The sequence below is a fragment of the Haemaphysalis longicornis genome, unplaced genomic scaffold (assembly GCF_048455015.1).
Source record: "Haemaphysalis longicornis isolate Haplotype H1 unplaced genomic scaffold, Haemaphysalis longicornis Haplotype H1 scaffold_3, whole genome shotgun sequence".
In the NCBI taxonomy this organism is placed as follows: Eukaryota; Metazoa; Arthropoda; class Arachnida; order Ixodida; family Ixodidae; genus Haemaphysalis; species Haemaphysalis longicornis.
Window position 1 is genome coordinate 19,903,605 of NW_027526335.1, and position 26,987 is coordinate 19,930,591.

The following is a 26,987-nucleotide window of genomic DNA, read 5'->3' on the forward strand; positions in this document are numbered from 1 at the left end:
CTGCTGCTTTCCAGAGTGCACGAATACAACCACCATCCTATGTCCGTGCCGTCCGTCTCGAGCGTTTCCGTCTGTTTTGTTGCGGAGAAACGAAGAAAGAAAGGAAAAATACACAGTAGTAGTTATGGTCTACAAAACACTGCTATGCACAGATAAGCGGCGCACCTGGTTGTGTAGCGTCTAGCTACGGTCCTCTTTGGCGTCGACCATGACTGGAAAACTAATGGGCCGTATCGCTTGGCAACTTGCATGGACCTGCATAGTGCGATAACTGACCGGGATATAGGAAGTGCGAAAAACAGCGGCTCCTCATTATCGCTACCGCACCGCATGGCGTTGAAGTTGACTCTTCGTGCCTCCAACCTGATGTTATGAACCTTCAAAGTCTCTTTGAAGACTTCAATCCTAGGTGACCGAAATCACTTCACGGGTCGGCGCTTCTTGCGCGCAAAATTAACCGCCCGGATAAATGGGTCATATTGTGCATGCATTGACGCCTTGCACGTACCGCGGATTCGTAATTCTGAGCGGCTGTCCCGTCTCCCCGAGCTGACAGAACCGTTGCCCTCTGTCTTTTCAGTCGTTTCCTAGTCTACTGCTGCCTGCTAGCGTTTACGCTGCTCTTCTCATTGAGGCTCGATGGTGTCATCTCATGGAACTACTGGGTCGTGTTTCTTCCCCTCTGGATCTGGAAGTTTATGGTCATCGTTGGAGCCGTGGTGGGCAGCTACGTGTGGTGGACGCATCCACAGTACAGGTACCGCTTTCGAAGATGCGTTGTCATTTTCAGCATTTGCAGCAGAAAAAAAGAAAAGCGCAAATGCTATTGCTAATTGTCACGACGGATTCGTCAGTTTGAACACGGCGACACAACCGTACTAAGCGTGGTTTAAACTTTTCCATTGAGGGTAAACAAATTAATGCAATTATTTTGCTGCACGTAAAGTACACATGCGAACTCCAGCTGTTTTCTTCTTTTTTTTTTAACATAAGGCAAGCGTTGTCATGAAACAACGGCATTCTGATGTGGTGTCAAGAGTTGAACAAACCAGTAAATTTTAACAAAATGTTACTCAAAGTCGAGTGTGATTATTCAGTGTTGTGCAGTCTGAAAAATCCGTATTTGGTTTAGGTGAATGCTAGTCCGCAGGATGCAGCTTTCAAGTTAATTTAGGTGACATGAGGTTCTTAAAGCTACATCAGGCATGCCAAATCTCAGGGCATTTCCAGATCTCATTTTGTCTTCAATCTAACTCTGTGACCTGATGTGTGATAGTATGTGCAAATTGCAGGTCGGTTAGTGTGTCTATTGCATTTCCTTAGCTCAAGAAGAATTTTCTCCACAGCTTAATAATCGTATTGTGCTCATGCACAAGTGCTTCGGAAATTTTTTTGATGGGTTTGTATCACTGCCAGTTAAATTTTGCACTTGCTTGCATATTTGGACTCGAACTTCAGATTATTTCAGCCTCTGCTGAAATAATACGCTGCCCGCTTGCCAGGTTCTGTAGCAGTACTTTACATGGTATGTGGGAGAGATTTGGGCATTATTTGTCTAGCCCAGGGTTCAAAACGGAAGTGTACTCGTAATTTATACACCAAAATTTGATTTTCGTTATGTTGGTCACAATACCGTACTGAATGCAGTAGAACCCTGCTGATACGTTCCCGGTTCATACAATTTCCTGTTTACTACGCTTTCATTTGTGAGCACTAAAAATGCCCCATAGTACGTTTATTCTCAGATAGTACATTTCTCCCTCTCATTTTTTTTTTAAACATGTCAACGAGGTTCTCCTGTATAGTAAAGTTAAAGGAATGTGAAAAGTAAATTTGAGTTTCTCTCTTTTTTTTTTCTTCACTCTTGGGAGTTTTTGATAGCTGATAATCTATAGTGCATGACTTAAAACTGACCAAGATGCTGCCGATTATAAATTTTGGTCTCAATTGTTGAGAGCTGGGGAGCAGTTGCCAAGCTGATGTCATTTATTTTTGTCCAAGCAAGACGGCAGCTTTGTCATTAGCTTCGAAAGCGTCCGAGGCAACCGTACGTGGGTTCCTTTGCCTCAATTAAATGTTAGTCCCTCTGAATTCAGGCGGTTTGAAACTATCCAGAGGTGGGGCTAATGGGGTGAAATGGAACACAAGATGCCACAAGCCCCACCAAAATGTTTACTTTGTGTTGTTACTTTGCCGCGCACAGGTTTGTTGGTTTTTCGCTGACTGTGCATGTTGTTGATGGGGAAAGGTCATGCCACTTTGAGTTTGACGGGCTAGGAGACTATGTTGAACCCCTTCCTAGGCGAAGCTGCTGTCACAGAGTGGCTGAGCCACCGTCCCCGTGACTCTCAAAACTGCAGTAATAATACTGATTTAAAATTGGTTCCAACCACATTTGCTACTCATAATTGCAGGAAGGCATCTCAACATCTTCACGAAGTGAATGTTATCACTTTTAGTAATTGAACTTAAGTGTCATTACATATTTAGGGCTTTATAGTAAAAAGAACATGGTTGGAGTTGGCCAGGGTTTGTTTCAGAGCTGGGTTAGCCAACAAAAAAAAAGTCATTATTTTGAGGCTAACATGGTTTTGGGACATTGTAAGACATACACTGTGTTGTGCCCTCCCTTTTGTCTTTGTCTTTCATGCTGGGAAATCGTGTCGACAATGTATGACCAACTCGCCAGAGCTCTCACTCTAATGGTGCCATGAAGTGTACAACCAGTTAGAGGTGTCAGCTGAGTGAGCGTGTGCATTTTGCAAGAAGAAAAAAAAAAAACTGCATTTGGGATAAATTTTGCATCACAGCTCGGCATCAGACTGCAAAAGGCTCTAAAAGCCAGCCTGTAGTCCTTGAAAGGAATTAACCATTTTTTTAAAGGAAATATAGGGCAGTAGTGAGCTACCGATTTTTCCAGGTAAATTTTTGTTTCTACTTGCGGGCAGGGTGGCTTCCAGCTCAGGCTAGTCCTGACGTTTCTCTTAACATTTTCACATTCCTGTGGCAAGGCACAAAGTTATGTGCGTCTCTCCGCACTTTCTCCAGGACATGTAGCTAATTCCAAGGCTGCACCCAAAGATGTGAGCATAGCAAATGGCGGCAGACCTTGCAAGGCTTGTGACAACACACATCTCCCCGCACACAAACAAAGCTGTTACTGTTGGCTGAAGCCTTCTCTCCGTCAGTGCATGACTGCTGGTGGGCATGCTGCGTGGATGCAGGAACGAGGGCGATGGCCAGGTGCACTACAAGGCCATGGTCATCAGCCTGTTCTTGCAGCTGCTGCTGCTGGTCTTTGAAGTGCTCGCGTGCGACAACCTCCAGAATGACCGGCACCTCTGGACACTGGTCTTCATCCCCCTCATCTTCATCTCGGTCCTCTCTATCGCCGTCTGCATATGGGCGGTCAAGCACGACCGCTCCTTTGAGGTGAGTGCGACTCTCTCCTGTCCACACCTGAAGGCCAGTGGAGAGCTGTGGGCAGGAGTATCCTCATTATCCTTTTTTCCCGTCTTCTTTGTGCAGTTGGAGTTGTTCTGTTCTGTGAACGTACTGCAGTTCATATTTCTGGCTCTTCAACTGGACAAGTTCATCCACTGGAGCTGGGTGGTAAGTTCCCGAACAATTGTTCAGCCACTTGCAATCCTCAGTTGAAAGCAGTGTTCTTAAAACATCCGCAAAATGACAGCGGGTTACTGGCTCAACGTTGCAGTTATGAAGGGGTCACATGCCCACCGTATGGCTCATCAGTCTGTTCTTTTCAAGCTAGCAACATGTTAAACCTGCATCCACGCAAAAGTCACTAATGTATAGCATTCTTGCTTGCAGCACCAGGCTGCCATTTGTGCATTTAAGGGGACAAACAACCGATTTTTCTGGAGTGCAGGTGCTCCAGCTTATATGAAAGCCAGCGTTTTATATACTGGGTAACAAGAGATTTCTAAATGAACAGGCGGGAATAATTTCAAGTTTGCACGAATATATCTGAAGCCTGAAAGGTGGCGACATGTAGCGTCTAAACATGGCACTGCCATGAAGGCCAACTGCACTCAAATTCCACCTCGACCAAATTTATTTTTAATGCGTATTAAGTACCCCCCAAATCAGCGGGGACACAAGTGGTAGCCCCGTGAAATGCCTCATTAATCAGTCAGAAGCCTTTAAAAAAGCTGCGCCGCAGACCATGCTGCACCTGCCGGCGGATCGCGTAAACAGCCATGATGCGCCTGTGACGTTCCAGCCGACGGGGCCGTCTTCCTCTGCCCAGCCACGCAGCTGGAGAACCGGTCGAGCTCTGCTGCGCACGCTTCACCCATTTGCTGCCCCGTGCATGCGTAGAGCTTGCACGCAGACTTTCTCCGTAGCTGGTGACCGTATGGCCGTTCGCTGGACGGCTGCAACGTCACTGCAATGGCCGCGCTCTCCTCAGTTTCGGTTTCAAAATCGCCGATTTTTGTCAGCCGCTTGCGGCGTCCACGCACGTATTTCAGCTGTTGTATTTTGCATGTTGCTTTCTTTTGAAGCAGACTATACAAAAATAGGGTTTTCAAGAGGTCAAAATTTCGAGTGCAGTTGGCCTTTAAGTGTCCGAACAATTCTGTCGATTTCGATGCAATTTGAAGGCCGCGAGAAGAAATGGGAAAGGTAGCACATTATTGTTGTTTTAGCCGGGGACGACTTTTTAGATGGCTCTTTTAATCTCACGTGCAGTTAAAAGTATGTTGCAGCATGGCGCACTGCCATGGTTGCCAGCATTCCTTTTGGCAGGACACGCATGGCCAGTAGATGTACACATTCCGATTTCAAAACTTCTAGGGCACTGTCAGCAAAACCATTTTGGGTTGAGGGGTTTCAAGTGCTGCCCTTTCATTGGGGATAGAGAAAATATACTTGACAAAGATCGGTTATCTGTCCCTTTAAAAAAGCATGAAACTTTGCCTTAAAATGTTCAAAGCATTTTTGTTAAAGTGATAGCATTTTAGAACACGTTTTTAAAGGCCAACTGCACTCAAAATTTCGACCGCGCGAAATCACTGTTCCTGCATAGTATGACTAAAAAGACCGCGATGTACGAAGTATGACGCCTAAAATGTGCGTAATTACGCCGCAAGCGACCAGCAAAAATCGATGATTTTGAAAACGAAACTGGGCAAAACGCGGCCATTACGGGCAGGCGGAAGTGACGTATCAGCCGTCGGCGCGAGCGGCCAGACGGCCTGGCCTGACGGAGCGAGCTGTGCGGACCGGCCGACGCGGCCGGCTCTATGGCCGGCTCGGCCAGCCAGGATGAGAGTGTGAGCGCGCGCGTGCGGGGGTGCGGGAGGCGCGAGGAAAAGCGAGCGCTTGTCCCGCCACACCGCGTAGGCATGATGTCGCGACGACACTCGAAAAGGAGAGAACGGCACGGTTGACGAAGCCTTTTCGGAGTCACTAAGGCCAGGCGTACCGCCGGCGCGAAATAGAGTTTCCTGAATTCTCCCGCTGCGAGGCAGGCCGATCGGCCTGGACGGCTGGCATATCACTTCCGCTAAATGGCTGTTTGCGCGGCACGCCGGCAGGTGCTTTGTCGTCTGCAAGGGCGTTATTTTGAGTGCCTGAAACTGAATAACCACGCATTGCACAGAGCTACCGGTCGCGTCGTAGTAGTTCTCATGGTACCTACTCCACATTTCGAAGGCATTTAGCCAGGGTGAAATTTGAGTGCAGTTGGCCTTTAACTACTGGAAAGGAGCAGCTTATAATGTGTGAGGACCGGGGTTCTCACGGCGACCTAGCTCGCACTCGAGACTCGATTGATTGATTGTAGGGTTTAACGCGCCGACGCAACGCAGGCGATGAGGCGCGCCGTAGTGGAGGGCTCCGGATTAATTTTGACCACCTGGGGATCTTTATCGTGCGCCGAAATCTCGTACACACGGGCGTTTCTGCTTTTCGCCTCCATCAGAAAAGCGGCCGCCGCGGCCGGGAATCGAACCCACGACCTCGTGCTCAGCAGCGCAACGCCTTAGCCACTGAGCCACCGCGGCGGGTCCGCACTCGAGACTCGGCTGCAAGGCTAGCTCCACTGAACTCCGCCACGGACCGCCAACTGTCGTAGCGGCAGCAAACAGCAAAGAACACACAAGGCACAGAAATCGCCAACACCGACGTTTATTGCCACCGCAATAAGGAATGTTGGGCGCGGCACTCTACAACCGCCAAGACCACCCTGGTCAGGACGGGAGAAACAGGCACGAGGGCGGACAAAGGAAGGCCAAAAGGAGCAACTTGTACTTACGTCTGCTCCCGATGATGTTGGGTATCCAAAGAGAGCCTTCCTCCGTCGACTGCCCCAGACCAGACCGTACGGAGCTCCCAAATAAACCAATCACGTGAGGGAGTCGCCCCCCCCCCCGCGGTGGGGAAATACAGCTGCAGGGGGAGAGAGAAAGAGAGGGACCTCCCCCTTCTCGCTCCCGTGGCAAGTTGAGAGAGATAGGGAAGAGAGGGGAACTCTGTAATTCCCAGAAACGTTTCAAGAATGCACCATGTCTGGAAAAAGAAATTCTTGTTTTTTGTGGCAGCTTTTCTTCAGTTAAGTAGCTTAGGAGTAAATTGTGGGTAGCTTTTTACTGGCTGCCTAAAGTGTCTTGAGGTTTTGTAGTAAAAGCTTTCCAGCATGAAGAATCAGCATTTCTAATGAGCTAGTTCATGTGTGGTAGGGCGTTGTTGTCGGTGTACTGCGTAAACAATGTGCAAAGCAGGGAAACATCGCCCAAACATACTGAGCTACAGAAATTACGGTAGCACTGAGCTATCACCATCTGGCTGCTGAGACGGGGGGATAAAGAAGTCCTTAAAAAAGATTTAATGAACAGAACAAAACACGAGAAACAGAGTACAAACAGGCACAGCGCTGAGTCACAATTAAAATGCCTTTTTATGGTATGAATCTAGCTGAAAAGAAAACTACAAGTACGGGTGATTACAAAAGATTATGTATGGCAGCATGTGCAAGGGTTGCTGGTCAAGGGTAAACAGATGGCTAAACAGGGGAGCATGATGCTCAAAGGCTCTGTCTTTCACGGTAAAATGCACCTTCTTTTTTCGAAAGGAAAGTGAGGGCCTGCTTACACAATTTTTCACCTAGTCTAGGAGCTCCACAGGTACTAAGAAATAAAAAAAAGAAATTAGAGGAGCGGTCTGCACAGTGAACTCGTACTTTGCATGTGCACCAGCCTTTATTTCTGCTGGCATGGTTTAGCTTGTAGTTCTTTTGTTTTTCTAGTTGTTTGAGGGTGGAGGAGCACCGAATGATTATGCAAAGTAGCAGGCGATTAGCTTCGAACGCTGCTGCCTGTAGTACCACACACCTGCTATCTTGGGCGTTGTCTAGCAGTGCGTTTTCCTTCTTGCGCTGCATTCTCTCTCCCTATGAACCTATGAACCTGATTGAGGAGCTTCACACTGTGACAAAGCAATGTTGTCTAGGAACAGCACATGCCATGTGAAAATGAATATGCCGATGTTTGAAGTGAGCTTTGTACAGTCACGACATACGCTTGCAATGCGAACCTTAGAAGTGAAAGAGTATACACTCACGCATAAAAACCTCCCCAATACATTTCAACCCACAAGTGAGGTGGATGGAGTTATGGCATCCAGCATGAGTAGATAATTTCTGTCAAGACTAGTTGTACTGGAGTTGACAGAAATATGTAGAAAAAGGTGTCATTGTTTCCACTTTATTATGGCTGGACGAACTACATAGGGAGGTTATGATAACTTTGGTACAGTACGTGCTGGTTCAGTACAACCTATTTGATTCAGCTTGTCCTGAAAATGTGTAGGGGATTGGAGGCCTGTGAAAAGCAGCCTCTGGTTTCTGCAGTGCCGGCCTGCATTTGTTTTCTTGCTGCAATTCACAAACACATTCACTCTCTCTGGCTTGATGACAGCTGCAACAGACAGCACAGATCTTTCTGCAGAAGAGTGGCACTCTCTCATGCTCTCTGTGTGTGCTTGTGGAAATTGCTGTTCTTCCTAGCAATCACTGTAATTGCCTTCAGTGTGTGAAGGTTGTGCGGCTGTGCACTGAGCAGTTCAGTGTAAAGTTTATAGCTATTTTTGGATTGCAGGGCATTTACAACTGCCTGATAATTGGGCAATTTCTATGGTTTGGTATAGCCCTGTATTATCTCTTCAGACTCAACCTTTGGGGCTGCCTAACTCTTTCATGACTGCGGAAAAATTGACCGGTTTTTAGGGGTCCAAGAAAACATTTTTTTTTCTGCTAGAAAATTTGTTTAGGCACTAATTACAGGAACGCAAAATGCAGAATATTTGATGCCCTTTCCAATAACACCAGTTTTTAGAATGTTTTCATACATGATAGTTGTGAACAAATATCAAAATCAAAATTTTGTCAAGTTGTCAAAGAAAATGATGAAAAAGGAGTTGTGTATAACCACCAATAGTATAAAAAATTTTAAATATACATTTTGTAGGGAAACATTTAGAAAACACGTCCTAGAAAAAATGTTGACTTGCGTGAAGCAATTTGTCAGATATATAAAAGAATGTTAGCTGGCGTGGTCCCCACGCCTTGTGGTGAAGCCCAACCTTCATTTAAAAATACGCAATTTTGGGTGGTTTCCTGAAAGAAATATGGTGGTTTGACATTATCAGAGGCACCAATTTGTCCCCATGTGATGTAAAAACATTTTGTCAATGACTGACTTTGCATTCACAGCCATCACAGTATTTGGGACAAGCACGCGATGTGGATAAATCTTCATGGAGTTGAAAACGAAACCCGGTGCAACACGTTCACTGACAGTTATCTCTCCAAACGTAAACTTGCGGTTTATTATCACCTTCTCACTTGCTGTTGTAGCCCTGCTTGCAGGAATGAGGTGCGATGTGCTAGAATGGGGCCCTGCAAGCCTTCACCAACTGGCTGTTGCGCGATGAAAGTTTTCAGCACTACGCGCCTCCTGCTTTGAGCGCCACCTAACATTTTCGAAAAGAAACAATACCAAACCTCCATCTGAATAGACAGTTCTACTGAGGGGCAACACTAGACCTCCGGAGATACCCTCGTATGGAAACAAAGCTGGCCGGTGAACAGCTGGCAGCGTGCAAGGCCTGGTTGGAAGTGCTCTTCTTGTCGGAACTGATATCTGGCTACTGGGTGTTATCTTTTGACTTGCATCAAAAGTTCTAATCGCAGAAATCGGGTTAGGGCGGGATGACATTATGAGCGGCATGCTTTTTTCGAGGATCAGTAGCGGATGCTAAAGGCACCATGGCAGATAGGCTTGAAGTTGGGTTACTGTGTAGTAGAGCCAAATATGAATTTTGCGATGCAGAATCAAACTCGACACTGTTGTAAACTGTTTGCGAGTGGTCCGGTGGTAAGTAGACCTACAACACGACTTGGAACAACGTTGGCAAAGACAATGAAACTGCCTAAAATCATAAAACAACCTTACAAACAGGCACTGATATGTACATGTAAACTGCTTGATATGTTCAGCCGATTTCAGGGATTATTACTGTCAGAGTGCAAACCTGACGATTGAAAATCATCTTCAGATTCACCATTCATGTCCCGATAACAAAAACCAAATGCTGATGCAGAGTAATTACGAGTGGCACGCCTTCTTCTTTGGTAGTGGCGACGTGCGGGGACCACGCCCCTTCTCAACATCCAGGTGATGCAAATATGTGTCAAAAATCACGTTTTTGTTGCAAAAATGAAAACGACTGATTTTGAAAGGGCATTTTCTGAGGCACCCCTAAATAGCTTTACTTGTTCCAGAAGCGCCTGTAACGCTATGAAAAGGGGCTCTCAAGGCACCGTTCAAATTGAATGATTTGTATAGGTGCGGTAACGAAAGAGTTAAATGATTGATAGGTGTTCCAGCCCACCTGGTATGGACATGGTAGAAATGTAAGGCCGGCTGGCATATCACACAGGCCTGTCAACGAGTTTTTACCACCTAGTCATTGGGCAGTATGTCATGTGGCGTCTGCTCTAGAGCAATGCATGGGCCTCATTTTAAGGCTCAGACCCGGCCCGAGCCCGCTTTATGAAGCGCAAGCATGGCCTGTGCCCATAACACGTAGCCCGCACCAAGCCTGGGCCCATCATCTCAAGCCCAGGCCCGTTCCAGGCCTGTTCCAGGCCTGTCCCGCTCTCCCATTGCCGCCACTGCTTTTGCGACACGTTCACGACTGAGATTTACCGTTTTTATGCGCTGGAAATACATATTTATGTGGAACAGTCGCTCTGTTCGCAAATGTGGTGTATTTACGAGAGTGTAATTGTTTCTGACGCGATCTTGGTGTGGTACATGCCAGGTTTGTGTCACAGGCTGGCATCGTGAAACCAGCATATGCATGGAGCTGATTGTCATTCCACTGCTCTGAAATTTACTATCAGTGTCTCTGTAAGCAACGTTTCCTCAGATGGTCATGCTACAGCTCTGCACTGCAATGTAAATCGGTTTTTGTGCTTACATAATCTAGCGGAGCACTCATACCTGGCCAGGCCAGTTACTCTTCATACCTTAGATATTGATCACTACCCTGGACAAGCAAATGTAGCATAAATTTTACGAACCTTCTACTAAAGAAGTACGATAGATAATGCCAAATTATTCTCGGGAATCTGCACACGACAGAAATTTAATGTTGGGTTGTCTTGTCGCGAGCCAAGCGCTCGCAAACATTCATATGTCCTCCACGAGTAGCGCAGAGAAGGGCTTATAAAGTAATCTGTGTCCGTGACTGAACGCTTCTTCTAAACGCTGCGGAGAAGTGGCGACAGGTGGTGCAGCGATCGTGAAACTCAAGGCGTATGCATCCGTACCCACTTGTTTTAACCTGGCTTCAAGCATTGTTTGCAGCATGTGGTCTCGGCGACAGCACTGGTAGCAGGCGTGCATAAAGATATATGAAAAGAAAAATTGTCACTTCGTATCCCTGTGATAGCACCGCTTCCCCAGCAGCTCACATGCTCTGAAAGTGTGCGACAGATGCTGCCAAATGTGCCTCCGCTATCAGTGCCGTCGCTGAGATCAGTGTGCTGTGAAGAGTGCTCTTGGTCACGCTAAAAGAAGTATGTTCAGAGGTATAGATGCGTTATCATCGTCAGCATGGGTTATCACCATTGTGTTCTGCTCCTTTAGTGTACTGACGGTGCAGCTTCTATATGCAGTTCGTCTACAGCTCCTGTGTTCCAATTACTTCTGATGGTGTGTGTACGTGAATTGAAAGGTTTTACCTGCATTGGTTGCTAAGCACTGGTGTTTCTCTAGCACACGAGTCCGATTCCCGGCCACAGCAGCGGCATTTCGATAGGTGTGACATCTAAAATACTTGTACGTAGACATAGGTGCAGAGCTTCAGGTTGTCTGAACTAACCCCTTCCCCCCTGAGGCATTCCTTGTAATTGTATGTTTGGTATGTTATACATACACCAAAATATAAAATCTTGATGCAGTACGTGAAATGCCATTAAAATTACAGTATAGTAAGTATCAGACCTAGCAAAGCACGTTTTTAAAGCAATGCATTCAACTGGCATCTAGAATCGCATAAAAATAAGCTCAGCACATACATTATAATGCTCTGTTATACATTTCGCGTCAGAACTATTAATGTTCGGGCCCATCAATTCAAGCCCGAGACCGGGCCGGGCCCAAGGTGTCAAGTCCAAGCCCGGGTTGGGCCACAAGTTGATTTGCGGGCCAGCCCGGACCCGTGCAGTGCTCTAGTCTGATTACTGGCTGTATTTATTCCCCGGCTGTAATGTAAAGTGGGACTAGAGACACGGCGTCCCTCCCTGGCTCCCCTTGTCGCAGGTGGTGTTTGTGCCGTTGTGGATAGTGATGTGCTTGGCGGTGATTGGGGTGCTGTACGCCATCATCTTTGCGAGCATCCTTCTGCGCACGCCCGAAGTGAGCCCCGAGCAGCGACGCACCAGCCTCCACTCGGCCGTCTCCTACAGCATGATCGTGGGCCCGCTGCTCGTGTTTCTCGTGAGTACTGGAGCACTGCGTGCGTCACTGGGAGCCTGCTGGCCCCTCAGGTGCACACGGTGCTTTCTCAGCCATGATAACAAGAACTGGCGCCTTGGAGAGAGCTAAGCACAATGGGGATGACCTTGATGATGCCTTGCATAGTGTGTGTGCTGATCGTGTTTGCCTTTGCCTGTGTCATAATGCTAAAAAGTAGGCATTGTGCAAAGTTGTAGGTTTGATACCCAGCCGTTGTTGTCACATTTCTATAGAGATGGGGAATGGGGGGTACAAAAGCTTTTGTAAGTCAAGATTTTTGGTTCACATCGAAGAACCGAGTGGGCCTAAGTTAATCTGCGCTGCCTAAATTAGGTTTTGTCATGCAAAATTCTGATATCAGCTTTCCTTTTGCCATGAAGCATACTTTTTATTTCATTCGTCATTATCAATTAGTATTAATACTGATGTCATTGTGATACTATTACAACACATAAAAAGCACAGTGGGTGAAATTGGTATTTGTGGGTTAGACAAAACACATGTTCAAGTGCACTAGTATGATCTGCTAGTGAAGAATACTGTAAAGTCCAATCGACGATGCTCACGAGAGGGGAGGGTGTAATAGACAAACAAAAACAAAGGATGGAGTGACAAAGCCTTGTCTACTTACAAACTGGTTTAAAAAAATTGTTATTGCAGAACTATCTGTAAATCCGTGCAGATAGGTTAGAACTTGTTGCAAAACAGAAACAGTATGCGACCACGTTGAAAGGCAACTGCTGTGATAGTGTCCTTCAGATTACAGTCGCCGACCGTTTATTCGGACGCCGAAAATTCCGACAAGCTTGTTTATTCGAACACATTCGCGGCACAACCACTTGTCCCATTCAATGGTGTGGAATGCATGCAGGCAACCAAGTGTGCGGCGCCATATCTGTGGCCAAGCGTCTGGTTCTAGGCGACGTTGTGCGCACGGCCCACAGATCAGGCACCCCTCTTCTCCTCCATGCAACCGTGTGAGTGCGCCCGTGGCCTCCGCGATCGGCTACCGGCGTGCCGCCGGAAGCAAATCGCGGAGGGCACGGTGCGCCGTCACTCGTTACGTCGGGCTCTGCGGGATGGCGGCACCTGTCCGTGCTAAGCATGACTGTGAAACACATGACTGTGTTTCACATTACGAACTCTTCGCCGAACACAAAGTATTGCGTTGAGTTCACTGTGAGTGCGATTAATAACATCTCTGTTGGTGCCACAGTTTATAATCAGATTGGAACAGAGCAGATGACGCACGCCGGTGTCTTTTTTTTCTTCGGCGTGCGGCCGCAGTGGCCCAGGCTGCGCCGTGTCCGTGGCGCATCAGCCATGTCTGTGGCTGTTTCCCGTGTTGCCAAGCGAAGAAATTGACCGCTAAACTTTTCAACGAATACCGTCTATATCCGCAACTGATAGTTTGGATGTCGCAGAGCACGCCATTCGATTTTTCGGACACAAGCTTCGGTGCTCTTGGAAATTTTGCCGCCGAATACCACCAGTGGACCAAGTTGTCATCAAGAACTTGAAGCTGCACTACCGATTGCGCCTTCTGAATCGTGTGCTGTTGTGTGTGGACAGTGACAAAAGCTACGTTGTGGATGTGCTGCCGGCTATCGCCATCCTGTCTGATGCTTGGAGGGTAGTGACGCAGGTCACGATCCGCAACTGCTTTCGTCATGCGGGATTTGTGGTTGGCATTGAGGACGAGGATAGTGACACACCCCCAAACCCCACAGCTGAGATGCTGCCTGCCGCAGCATCCGACATTTTCGATAACCTCTGTGCTAGCGGTGTCGATGTTGGAGTGGCTATGTTTGAAGATTTCACCAACATTGATAGTGCCATCCTGCCGTAGGCCGAGTTGAGTGATGAGGAAATCGTACGCCAGGTCCTCGAACCGGCGCAGATTGCCAGCGACTCCGATGATGATGTGCCACCAATGCCAGGGGCATCAAATAGTGATCTAGAGTGAGCCCTTACAGTGCTATTATCTGCCTACAGTGACAGACAAATGCTGGCTTAAATACAGGCGGACATAGCCGCGCATAGGCGTGTGTGTGTACAGACGCGCATACATACGTTTTTCCAGCTGTTGGGCCAATGAAGGTCTTTTTTTTTTTTTTTTCTTCAGTGAATCCTTTTTTTCGAACTCCCGATTATTCGGACTTATCGGCGGTTCCCATGCAGTCCAAAAAAACGGTCGGCGACTGTAGTTCTAACTTGCATACAATTTTTTTTCTCCAGTTGCTTAGGAAAAAACTTATGTGCTTACACAAGTTTGGTGTTGTACTAGCCGTCTGGTCCTTTAAGATGTGTGTTGTGTTGCTGCTGCTGCTGCAGGTGCTGCTGTCCAACAAGCTAGACACTGAGGACAGCCTGGGCTACACGGAAACCTGCACGCCGCTGTACTTCACGTTCCTCGTTCTCATCTTCCTCTCCTTTGGCTCCAAAGGGGGAAACCACTGTGCGTATGCCACCGCTGCCTGCTGCTTCCTCATTGTGGCCAAGTTGTGTACTTGTGTTCCTAAATGGTGGCGAAATGCAGTGGCTAGCTGATGCAGTATCTACGTAATCAGCCTTTTGTATGTGAGGCATAAAGGCATATCTTTGCAATGCCTGACTGGGGTTCTTGTCGGTGCTTGTATTTTCTGGCATCGTTTCTTCAGAAGGCCCTTTGGGACTGTACAGTTGCAAAAAAAAAAAATGAAAGAGCATCTATAATGTAACTGTGTCCCTGAGCAGGTAGTGTGTGTGTGTGTGCGTGCATGCGTGCGGGCGGGCCTTTAAACAAAATGTTTCTTCATGCAACCCGTGATCAGCATTGGCGCTTTGTTTAGAAAAAGCATATTGTCTTTTTTAGGCTGCGTGAAGGTTGGCACTGAACCTGCCGCTCGTGTGCAGATTCCTCCTCACATAGATAGAGGTATCTCCACAGGAGTGGGTGAGTGGCGCTGCCCAATCGCAGCCAGGGAAGACGTTAATACTGACTTTAACCAAAAATAAGCGTTCCTGTGCTTCTTTTTAGTGCAGCAAGAGCGCACAGAGGGTCATAATAAAAGTGGCTATGCGCACGGTGCTCTACAAGGGTCACACAATTATCGAGACGAGTATTGCACTGGGTATTGCACCAAAACTGAAACAAACTTGTTGGCATTTGGGGTCACTGTGTGATCTATTGGCCGGGCTCCCGTGATATTCTGTCTAGCTTTCTTTTAAGGACAATAGTCTTTCTTGGGCTACTTAAACACAGAAATTTTGGTCTGTCTGTCTGTCTTGACTCGATTCAGCCACCTGGCCAAAGGGAAACAGAAACTGCGCAATAGTCCTGTATACCCACAGCCAAATCTAAATGTCTAAGTCCGGTGTTAATGTTCATACTTGTCAACATTGTTGAACAAGAACAACACATTATGCAAATATAAGGCAGAAAATCAATACATGAGTGATATTTGCAATGTTCCTTAAAAAATTCACGGATGCTTGGTTCTTGCGATAGCAAAATGAAATGCTACACCAACTGCAGAAAATTGTCGCCTGCTGTTGCCCGTGCTCCTGGCGGCAACAAGAAATCAAACGGCAACAGCAACGAAAGGTTTCACTAGATAGGTTCCATGTTCCATTTGGAACACTCATGGAGTAGGGCAACGTGGTTCTATAAACCTTGTAGTAGGGTGCCTCTATTTACGCGCGTCTCTGCCGTACGGCAGCCCTGCCATCGAGGTACCTGACTTGGAGCAGTGGAACGCAGTAAATTTAAATTGACTTGAGCAAACCTTTAGAGTGTTATCTTGGGAGGAATGAGATGGGAGAGGAACAGCATGAGAGATGAGTAGGAAAGAGAAGGGAGGCATTTACTTGCCAGGGGCGCCAGCCGGCTGTCGTCTTTTGTCAACATTTGCAACAAAAGGAGCAGATACACGGTCAATTTTTTTGTTCTTTGATGTTCGAACAAAAAAATTCTAGTCAAGTTTTTGTAAACTTGTGAAGGCGTTTTGAAAAAATATTTATCAGGCAATTTCAACCTCTTCCAGTGCAAGTTGTGCGGTATAGCCAGTAGCGGCTAAATCGTTCTTTACGTTTTGGCTATTTTCTACCTTATTTTACAAAAGCTACGGGTAAGAGTGGTACTATATTTGTGTTCTCGGTGAGCTAATCTATCGATCTAGAGCAACTTGTATTTTGACTTCAGTGTCCCTTCAAGCAAATGCACAATGTAATGTTCAGAGGACCAGATACAGCTTAGTAATGGTAAGAGAAAAGTTATAAAGGGAACTGATTGCACAAAAAGCAGAGGAACAGGTGAAGATTAAAAAGGGTCAGCCCCAGTCCTTAGTGGCTGGTGTGGCACAAAACGGTCAGGCAGAGAAGAGTCGGGCTAGTGGTTCTGGGGACTCGACTGCATGGTGACGGTTTATAGGGAAGCTGATGAGCTTCATAGATGGAGATGTTTTCCTCTTGGAGTGGAAGCGTAACACCAAGATCGCAGCCTATGGCCAGCAGTGAGTGGAGACCCTAGGCGTACGCCGTATGGAGGCCTCACTGTCCAGACATTGCAACATTCCTGCGTCGTTTGGCAGACACCCAGGGGGCAGTTCAACTGGCAGTGTCAGGGACAGTACTTGGGCCTACACCACCATTCGTCTGACTTGTACCTCTACCTCCTTTTTTTCCATCTCGCCTCCTTGCATAGGCTGTGCACATGTCCTTGAAATTTCAGGTCCAAGGACAATTGACAAACTGCGCCACAAAATTACTCCCACGCTGGCAAAGTGCTCCTGCACCTGCTTCTCACTGGCATCGCAGGTTAGCGAGACAAACGAGGAAAGACGATGGGATGACTGCATACTGTCATTCGCATGCGAGGAAAGGATGTTTAGGGGCTCATCCCCGGATGCGTTATATCATGCAGGGTGGTTTGGAATCCGCAAGGACTTCTGCCAGTTCCTGCTGGGGGCCTGCCCGCTGCTGCAGGAGTACGGCAACATCTCGTACAGTCTGCACAACAACGAAGCTGACAGCCCGGCCCCCTTGGAAGCAGTGCGCTCCTCCGAAGCAAAGCCCGTGCCTCGCCAACGTCCCCGGAGCTCGGTGCTCTCCGAGCCTCGCCCCATCGTGGCTGCCCTGGCCATCGATACGCCCGACTGATGATGGCGGTGGTGGTGGGACAACGTGTGGGCTGCGTCGTCTGCGAGTGTCCGGTACACAGGAATCGGCAGAGAGCAGGCATCGTACGAGAGGACTGAAGAATGTGCAACACAGGGCTGTGTGTCTATGTACAGGGCAAAGCACTGCGTTGTGCGCATTCCTCCCGTTCTGCACCGTAGGATGCCTGTTCTGATGCCTCTCTCACCAAGGTCAGCAGGCAGTCGGGAGACTTTTAGTGTGGCCATTGAAGGAAGACATGGAACGTTCTCAGGCAGGGCCAGATCGAAAAAACCGGTAGCGCCTATTTTTGGCCTGTGGTTGCTCCGTAATCTGTTCTCACACCTGCCTGAAAAAAGGGTCGCTGATGGAACTAGACGGTGTTACGTTTGCTGGGGTAGACTTTTTGTTAATGTCATTATTACTATCAACTGCTCTCTTACTTGCAGAGAAGACAAACGTCGTAGATCATCCTGGAGTCAAAGTTACTTTTAGTCGTAAAAGTTTGTGTAAGCCGTTTGCCGTCTTCCTTTCTTTTTGTGGCAAGGAGAGTCAGTGTAAATATTGTCTAGTGTTCAGACTTCAGCGGGAAGTAGTAAATGTTTTAGCTGCGGACACCTCATTTGGCCCTCTCTTTAGGGCTGAGACACTTGCAGAGTTCTTAATCCGGCCTAGTGCTTGAATCTTGCGTGGCTCCATCTAATAATTCAGAGCCTTTCTGCAACAATGCAGAGAAAAATGGGTTTAGGGTGCAGACTAGACTAGTAGTCTGCCTCCAACACTTCAACTGTTGCATGCGCCGCCTCTTTCCTCGCATGTAATGTCACTGCTTTAATTTGCAGCGCTGCAGCACTTTCTTATGCAGAACTCAGGTTCACCCTGTGTCACAAAGAAAAAAAAAGATTAGGGGATTGGCCCTCTTGGTTGTGCCTATGCATAATGTACAGTCGGGATCAATTTGAAGGTGATCGCTCGGGTGTCAAACAAACAAAAAGCAGCGCCATGTTATGGGTTGTATAAAGACCGTATCATGCAAGAGACAACGACGGCAAGAAGGCACTGCTACATTTATCTTCGAAGTTCTGAAAACGGCCGCTGTGGAGGTATAAAGGGCCGCTCATCGACGCTCCCGCGATCACCTTCAAATTGATCCTGACTGTACAATGAATTTCAAGTCTTCTTGAAGGCCAACTACACTCAAATTTCACCTCGACCAAATTTATTTTTAGTGCGTAGTCAGTACCCCCAAATCAGCTGGGACACGAGTGGTAGCCCCGTGAGACGCCTCGTTAATCAGTCAAAAGCGTTTAAAAAAGCTCTGCCACAGACCACGCTGCACCTGCCGGCGGATCGCGTAAACAGCCATGACGCGCTTGTGACGTTCCAGCCTACGGGGGCTTCTTCCTCTGGCCAGCCACGTAGCCGGAGAACCGGTCGAGCTCTGCTGTGCACGCTTCACCCATTTGCTGTTCCATGCGGCCGTAGGGCTTGCACGCAGACTTTCTCCCGATTTGGGGACCATCCGGCCGCTCGCTGGACGGCTGCAACGTCACTGCAATGGCTGCGCTCTCCTCGGTTTCGGTTTCAAAATCGCCGATTTTTGCTGGCCACTTGCGGTGTCCACGGGCTTATTTCAGCTGTTGTATTTTGCATGTTGCTTTCTTTTTAAGCAGACTACAGTCGAACACGGATATATCGAACTCCAAGGGGATCACGAAAGAATTCGATATATCGATAATTCGATATATAAAATACGCCTATCTGAAGATTATCTGACAACTCCGCACATCACTGAAAGTTCTCTGAAGTTGTGGAAAACGGTAGTTTACCGTTTTGACCCTCAAAGCACGGAAAATCTGAACCACAGCATGATGACCACCGCACTTTATTTATCATTGAAATGTCTTTGAGCTTCGCTTGTTTTTTCTTCTGCGTCGTAAAGTTCGCCAAATTGTCTTCAAGATTACAAACACGCACAAATGAGAAAATCAACGCTGTACACTGTGCCACAATAGAGGCGAATAACGCTGACGGAACCTCGGCTGCAGTAGGCGGTTGGGAATGTTGTCAGGCACTGAGTGCCGTTATCTTCAGTATCCGAACCGAACACCTCCCCCATCTGGAGGCGTGCAACGAAGTCGCTTTGCACCCGACACGCTCCGGAATAGCCGGGGCGGGTTGTGCTGCATTTGCCTTTCCGTCAACGTTGATGCGTGCATCGCCCTCAAAACTACTGCGAGGAATTCCGAACGCCTTTTCAACCAACATCTTTTCAGCAGCCTGCACCTGACGAATTCCCGCTTTCGTTGCTCCGAAATGAATGCCTTGGACAAAACAACCATACAACGCCGCATCGGTCCCCCTGCACGAGCCACCAAACAGCTTGATCACAGAAAAACAGTGCCTCCAGTCAATTTCTTTTGCTCCTTTATGTTCTTTCGCCCCAACCACTATCCGCGTTCTAGCTATCATGGAGCTACCCCTCGTGCTAGCGTGAAAACAGCTGTTGAAGGCCATCGAAGCGACATAATGCCGCGGACGCCGCCTCTGTCTCACCAAGCCAGGCAGTTCCTGCGATGAGTCAATATTATCATCAGCTCCACCCCATCAGAGGAAGCAAACTTTCAGGGGCACCTTCGGCGCAGAATTCGATACATCGAATTTGCCCGTGATCAGGAGTTCGATACACGCACACAACAGCCCTATACTTTTTTGCATGGGATTTTCAAGGGGATGTTTGCACTGTTCGATATAGACAATAATTCGATATATCCGTGTTCAACTGTATTTGAAAATAGGATTTTCAAGAGGTCGAAATTTTGAGTGCAGTTGGCCTTTAGCTGCTGCTGCTGTTATAGCTGCTTGTTCTGATGGAGAATGGATTCAAACGTAGTCGGGCCTCTGGACTGGGCTTTGTGAATCGCAGTCATCGAGGGGTTTGACATTCGCATGATTGGCTCGTTTTGCATAGGCTGTACAGCGATTGAGAAGTTGGGATTGTGATGCTCTTTATGAACAAGTGACACTTACAACTCACTGTCACGCCTCGAGGAAAAAACAACGGTGACAAGAATGAGCCCGTGCTGTGTTTTTGTATGTAGTGATCCTGTGTTCCTAATCAACGGTTGGTCTCATGAGGGGTTCTCATATCTTGTGAATCACATGTTCTGGTCTTGTTGTGTGGTAGTGAGGTGGCTGCAATTCAGGCAAAGCCATAAAAGCAGCAGAAATAACGCATGAAACCGCGCCAACTTTCGAACAACATTTACTTTTGTCCCGGTTTACCGTATAAAAAAAAAAAAAGCTTAACTGATTAGTGCTTGCTGATGGAATGCTACAGAGTCGAAGCTTGAAGCACAGAAAGCTCACATGACGGAGGAGTTTGTTTGCTGCATATTTCAGCATGAGTGGCGTGCTTGCTTTGCATGCTGAGGTAACATCATGCAATCTACACTGAGTTGGACCAGAATTTCTACACCTTGTATTGTCAAAAGAAGGGGAAAAATTTCAGTGAGGCTAGTGGGGATGCACAGAACATTTTTCCAGGAATGTCTGTGATTTTTGTGTACCCGTCACGAGGTGTCAATGGATGTTGTTTTGTGTGCGGTCACAACAGTGAGGCGTGGCTTGCATTGCAGTTTAGACCAATAGCACAAACTGCTGGAATGCACACAAGACGCCAGTGTAGCACGCCACTTATAAAAGCACCTGTGCCTTATTGAGTTTCCTGTCAACGCGTGGTATTTGGACGTGAAACAAACGTGCGTGGTCTCATCGAAGCAAAAGCTGTCTTTCTTCTTGCTGTCGAGCGCTGGCAGAAGTGAGCTTGACCTTGCCGAATGTTTTGTCGATGCCCGTTGTGACGGCCATCCTGTTGGTCAGTTTTCTTTGTTATTTAACCCTGGGAGTCTTGTTGATGTTGAACCCCCACACTGTCCTCTCCTGCGTCGTCTCTTTTCTCTCTGTCAAACACTGGTAGGCGTGAGCTTGACATTGCCGAAAATTTTGTTGGCGCTCAATGTGGACGCCATTTCTTTTTGTCAGTTTTTGTTATTTAACCCTGGGAGTGTTGTTGATGTTGAATCCCCTTGCTACTCTCTCCTCTGTTGTGGCACGTAGTGTGTTGTCGTGTTAGTCGTTTGTACTCGTTTTCTTTAGGAGTACAAACTGGTTTTGTCTTTTTTGTCTTGTTGACGCTGGTTTGGTCAGGCGACTATTATGCATATCACTACACCGCCTTCCCTACCCTCAGTTGCTCCCTTTTTTCTTGTGAAAATCGGGTCTTGCTTATCAGCAGAAGTAATAAGAGCTCTGCATTACTTGCAATGCTGCAAAAATGCATTTATGCAAAACCTGCTTTGTAAGACTTGCTGTTATGTCCAGCTTACTTTTTAGTGGTTTTGGTGTTGGCCTACAAGTCGCCTTGACAGGCAGGGGAGCAATACTGAAAATCACCGAAAATAATGCATGCATATAAAGGCAGAGATATCACTTATTTATGCACAAATAACTATCCGATAACTACCATGCACTTAGGCCTAGCAGGCAATAATGGTAACCATGCACCATGGATGCAAACCCGCACAATTGGGTGGGTGAAAAATGCAAATGTGTATTTTATCAGTCTGTTTCTGCAAAAATGAAATAAATATGTTATGTAACTACAGAAACTTCGTAAAGTTGCTTTGTTTTCTCTTAGTTCAGTTGCCTGAACTACTAAGTATGAGTGAATAGCAACCTTCATGAGTGTCGAAGCTCACTGGAACAGTTTAGTGCTTGCCCAGTATTTGTGATATGTAGCTACAAGGATAAGCGAATCCTTTGTCACAAATCTCGGTGTACCTTGAACTTAATCATTAGAACACATCATTGCTAAGGAAGAGGAAGGGGGTACTACCTGTTTAAGTGCGTCGTCATCCATTTAGAGGAGTGGGATCTCATGATTCACCAGTGTGTTTTGGGGAGTGGGATTGCCAACTGCTGTTTCAAATGGGGAGACAAGTAATAGTGCTGCCACAGTCTCTTATTATGGGCCCGTTTCACAGTTGGCTTCTTAGTGAGATGCAGGTCATGATAGTGGAACGCACACCTTGTCATCTTGCTCTTCGAGAGGGCCAGTTGCATTCATTCCGTTTCACTGCCTTGTGCACACCCCAGCCAAGGGGCCATTGAAGAAGGTCGGAGCCAATACCAATCCCTGTGGCACATCACAAATGAAGGACTTAACAGCTTCTTTGTGAAGGCATATTGCAAATGCCCCATCTTGAAGGAATGACTGGATGAACTGCTGCACCCGAATGGGCGGGTGGACGACATCAGTTGAGTTTAGGATGGTAGCATGACTGACGTCGTACGCTTCTTGTCTAGGATGGCCCGTACACCATGACTGAGGGTTGATGACAAGGTTGATGCTGCTAAAACGCTAAACCATAGCTCCATGCCTAGTGATGCACGGAAACCGATTTGTGCGGGGTGGTAATACCCATGATCTTAAAGTGACCACAACAGGTGAGTGGCAGGCATTTTCTCTGCATGCTTGCAAACCGTTGGCGTGATATTGGCCGAAGGTTTTCTACCACCATCGCTGGCTTGCCAGGTTTTGGTATAGGGATGGCGTGCGCTGCTTTCCAGCTGCTAGGAAGGACACCACTAAGCCATGCCTCATTGATTGAATAGAGGAGCTGAGCATGAGCAAGCACAATCAATACTTGAATTAAAGGAGTACTGACACGAAATTTTTATGTTACGTTTTTTTCGCTGCTATGCGTGCCTACCAGCCCACTAATCATAGAATGACAGATTAGACGGTCGAGTGCAGCGTAAACATCCATTTACGGCGTCGTTTATTCGTGCCAGTTTCGGTTTCGACAAAAAAAACGCCGAGAGGCCGCCATGACAGCATGTATCACATGGCGTCACCATTCTTGCCGTATCGCTGCCTCTCTGGAAGCGCGCGCGAGTGAGCGCACGCGCGCGCCCAGACCGGCCGAGGTCTTCGCCGTCCCCACAGGCCCGGGCAGCATGACGTCAGTCCCAAAACCATGACGTGTACACACGCCCGAGCAGCGCGCGCCAACCACAGCCAGCGCGTCGGGTTCGTCACGGGAGCCCCGACGTCGGCAGTTTGGGGCACGTAGCAGATGATGTCACGTCGGCCCGCTCTGGGCTTTCTCGTGCGGGTGAAGATTAAAATGGATTTTAAATATGTTTCGCTGAACGGTTGCTGTTGAAACTTGCTGGGAGATATCTCCTGATAAAAAGGAAGCGTTTTACATAGTTATCTCAGCTTTGAAATTTCGTGTCAGTACTCCTTTAAAGGCTTTGTAGGGAAGTCTCCCAGCCTGAAGTGGTTTTTCATTTAGCAGAGTCTATTGCCACAACAAATTCTGCCATGGTAAAAGCCGTGCCAATACCATTGACGTCAGAAGGCAATGGAGGCGTGTCCACTTGTGCAGGAAAAAATCTTGGGCAAAGAAGAGTCCGGACAGGTGTTGTGCCATAGAACGAAAAAAAAACGCTCTTGCCGCTTCCTTTGCAAAATCTTCGAGACAAAGTTTAGCAGCAAAACAAGCATTGGAAGTCGGATCCGGACCCGCCGCGGTGGCTCAGTGGCTAAGGCGTTGCGCTGCCGAGCACGAGGTCGCGGGTTCGATTCCCGGCCGCGGCGGCCGCTTTTCTGATGGCGGCGAAAAGCAAAACGCCCGTGTGTTCGAGATTGCGGCGCACGTTAAAGGTCCCCAGGTGGTCAAAATTAATCCGGAGCCCTCCACTACGGCACGCCTGCGTTGCGTCGGTGTGTTAAACCCTACAATCAATCAATCAAAATCAGTCGGATCCGGGCGTCACTGTCCCTGTTCCATTGCTCGTAATGTTCTCCAGGGAGAAGCATTGGAGGTCTTGGAGGAGAACTGCTCACACCAAGTATGCCGCTGATGACAGGTCCTCTTTGTATCAGCATGCCTTTGCTGTTAGGAACTGCAATTGCATGCTCATGGGGAGCAGGATCGCAAGAGGCTGCAAGATCTGCTTGCCTGCAAGCAGCCCACAGATTGAGGAGGCTGATATTCGGCACCGACAGATCCATGGCCACAGATCCATGACATATGCCCCTTCAATGTCCAAGGACGTAATCCATAATGGTCTATTCTGAGCCTTCACAAATAGTGGCACATTTGAGCTCAACCCGAGGTTTGTGGCTTCGTGGTCACTATAGTATTTATGAGCCATTGCATATTGCTCTGATTATCAGCTAAAATAACAATGTTGTGTGGGTATAACATCTTTGGAATACGCTGTTGCACCACTTTGCCTTGCCACATATGTGCTAATTAAGTTGAACCCTAATTGACTTCTTCCTGTTTCTTTTCTAACCTTACCTGCTGTGCGCATTTCTGCCCTTCCCATGCCAGGTGCACTCGATTATCTTAATAGATTGTTATGAGAAACTGTATTAACTCTTCATTAAGCCCTGGAGTTTCAGCAGCCTCTACAGCAGTTCTCTGTTTACGTTGACATATGCCCCTTCAATGTCCAAGAACGTAATCCAGAATGGTCTATTCTGAGCCTTCACAATTACAATGCACGGTGTTATCACGAACAAATTATCATCCAAGCACCTGTCTTGTCTAAATTCATTCTGCAGTTCCCCAAGGATTTCACTTTCTTCCATCCATGCTTGAATTTCAGATTTTATCGCCTGCAGTACGAATCTATGACGTTACTGTGAGTGGTCTGTATGAATCAATGCAGGCTTCGTTGCCTCTGCCTTTATATACTAAATTCCTCCTGCTTTCTAGCCGATCCTCCGTATTTGCTTGGTTTGTATCACCTTATCTATTTCCCGCATTAACGATACCTTACTTTTTGGTCTAAGCTGGTTTATTAGCTGCCTTGGTATTCAGTCTGGGCCCAGCTGTTTGGGGGGAAACCTTTTGCGCTGCTTTTTTCCAATCAAGGCTGCTCATATTTATTCACCCCCCCCCCCCCCCCCCCCCCCCGCCCGCCTCATGTGTTCTGGTAAAGATTAGGTTGCAGCTGCTCTCGAAAGGGGAGAGGGGTTGACGTCATTCGAGGGCGGGCGCATGCGTCAGGCTAGGCAGGACCCAGCAGTTCTCGTCCAAGACGCCGATCGCGTGCGTCAGTACCAAGCTTTTGCCGCCAGGGGAGCCTAGTGCAAGCGACACGCCCGCCGAGACAACGAGGTACATTTCATACCCTCCCCCATCAGCAAGTGTAGTGGTTTACAACAGCTGCGCTGGACGTCCTCTTTCGCAGGGCGGGATGGCGTCCATTTCTTTCTGACCACGACAACTGGGGATGACCATGGACTGTTGGATAATTGGATAACTTCATTGTCAAGCATTGGTCAATCTGTTTACTACACGGGAAGAAGATTTCAATCGAAGCCATAGAATCACGGGGCGAGGCCCATAACGAGCTTCTGCTCGATAAAGGCTTACTCTCCTTCTCTCTCTCTTGAAATAAAACCAACCCGGGCTTTAAATTAATGCCAGACCCAGGAAATGCAACCTCTCTTTCCGAAGTAGCCGGAACATTGTACTTTTGTAGCTTACTTTTCGTGCCGATAACTTCGCGACGAGGCGCCCTTTCAGCATATTTTGTCTTGAAACGCGTCTTATACTTGAGTTAGGTATAGGTTTTCGAATACAGAAGCCACGTAGCTCCCCTGGCCGTTTTCCTCGTCTTGGGTGCGAACTTGCGGATGCACGGTTCTCTCTTCTTTTGATGGACGGAAGACACGGAGGGGGCCTGCATATGGTGGCCATGACGGGGACGCATCTATATGAATGATCTACAGGTGAACCGATAGGTGGTTTATGAGATAAAGGTATCCTTTTGTACTCCTTCTTCATGATCTATGCGTGTATTGTCTTATCTGGAGATGTTCCTTTTTCACGTTTTCCAAGTAACTGGTTTGACACAATGGAAGCACGGTTTGGCGCAAGCGCCGTGTATCCAGAGCTTTCGGTCGACCTACGGGAAAATGCATTAGTTTTTTGACAGGACGCCACCGGTCCCACTAAGAAAGCTTTCGCTTGAAAAGCACGGCTTAAGACGCCTTTATATCAATCAAAGAAGGAGCGATGCGGAGTGGACGGGCAGACGCGGAGCGTAATTTTCACGCATTTGGTACTCAGTCATTGAACCCCGCGCTTACCCTCTCAGTGTAGAACGAGATGTGCAACCCTAAGGTAGGGTATGCAATTGCGTTTAAAAATATGGGCTATTGGTCTATAAAGCACACCAAACGACACCGCCATAATAATTAAAGAAGGAGCCACGTGGAACAGCCGGGCACGCGCGGAGTTAAATTTTCACGAATTTGGGACTCGGCCATCTAACTACGCGATTAGTCTGTCAATGTAGAATGAGATGCTCAACCTAAATGTCGGGCATATTGCAATAAAAAAAAAGTATTTTTGGTACACAGTCATGCTTCTGGGTCCTGGCTTATGTTTTCTACTTTCGCATGTGCAGCTTTCCTGCTCATGGCAGTCCTTTCAACAGCGATGTAGTAGTATTCACTGTAGTTATTAGCGAAATGTAAAATATTTTCTCTCAGCTAATATTGGGGGTGAAAACTTACTTTGTACACAGTTTCAAGTCTGGCACGTTGCGCGACTAAGCTCCAGATCCATGGAAACTATCCCATACAAATGCATGGGGAGTAAGATTTGACAGCGAATTACACAAAAATATTCAGAATCCCGGAAAGTTATTTTAGAGTTTTCATCTGCACGTTGACTTCTCGCTTTATGCGAAATATCACTTTCCTGAAGTGGT

At 47.4% G+C, this 26,987-nt stretch overlaps 1 protein-coding gene across 1 annotated transcript; it reads left to right on the top strand.

The window, feature by feature from the left end:
- Positions 1–7: 7 nt before the first annotated feature.
- On the top strand, positions 8–21,856 carry LOC144174090 (transmembrane protein 185A). The gene is made up of 7 exons (XM_077702534.1): positions 8–409; positions 581–757; positions 3,225–3,432; positions 3,529–3,612; positions 11,853–12,029; positions 14,382–14,505; positions 16,951–21,856. Exons 1-7 carry the CDS (start codon positions 372–374, stop codon positions 17,184–17,186), a joined length of 1,044 nt encoding a protein of 347 aa, XP_077558660.1. The 5' UTR covers positions 8–371; the 3' UTR covers positions 17,187–21,856.
- The last annotated feature ends 5,131 nt before the right edge of the window (positions 21,857–26,987 follow it).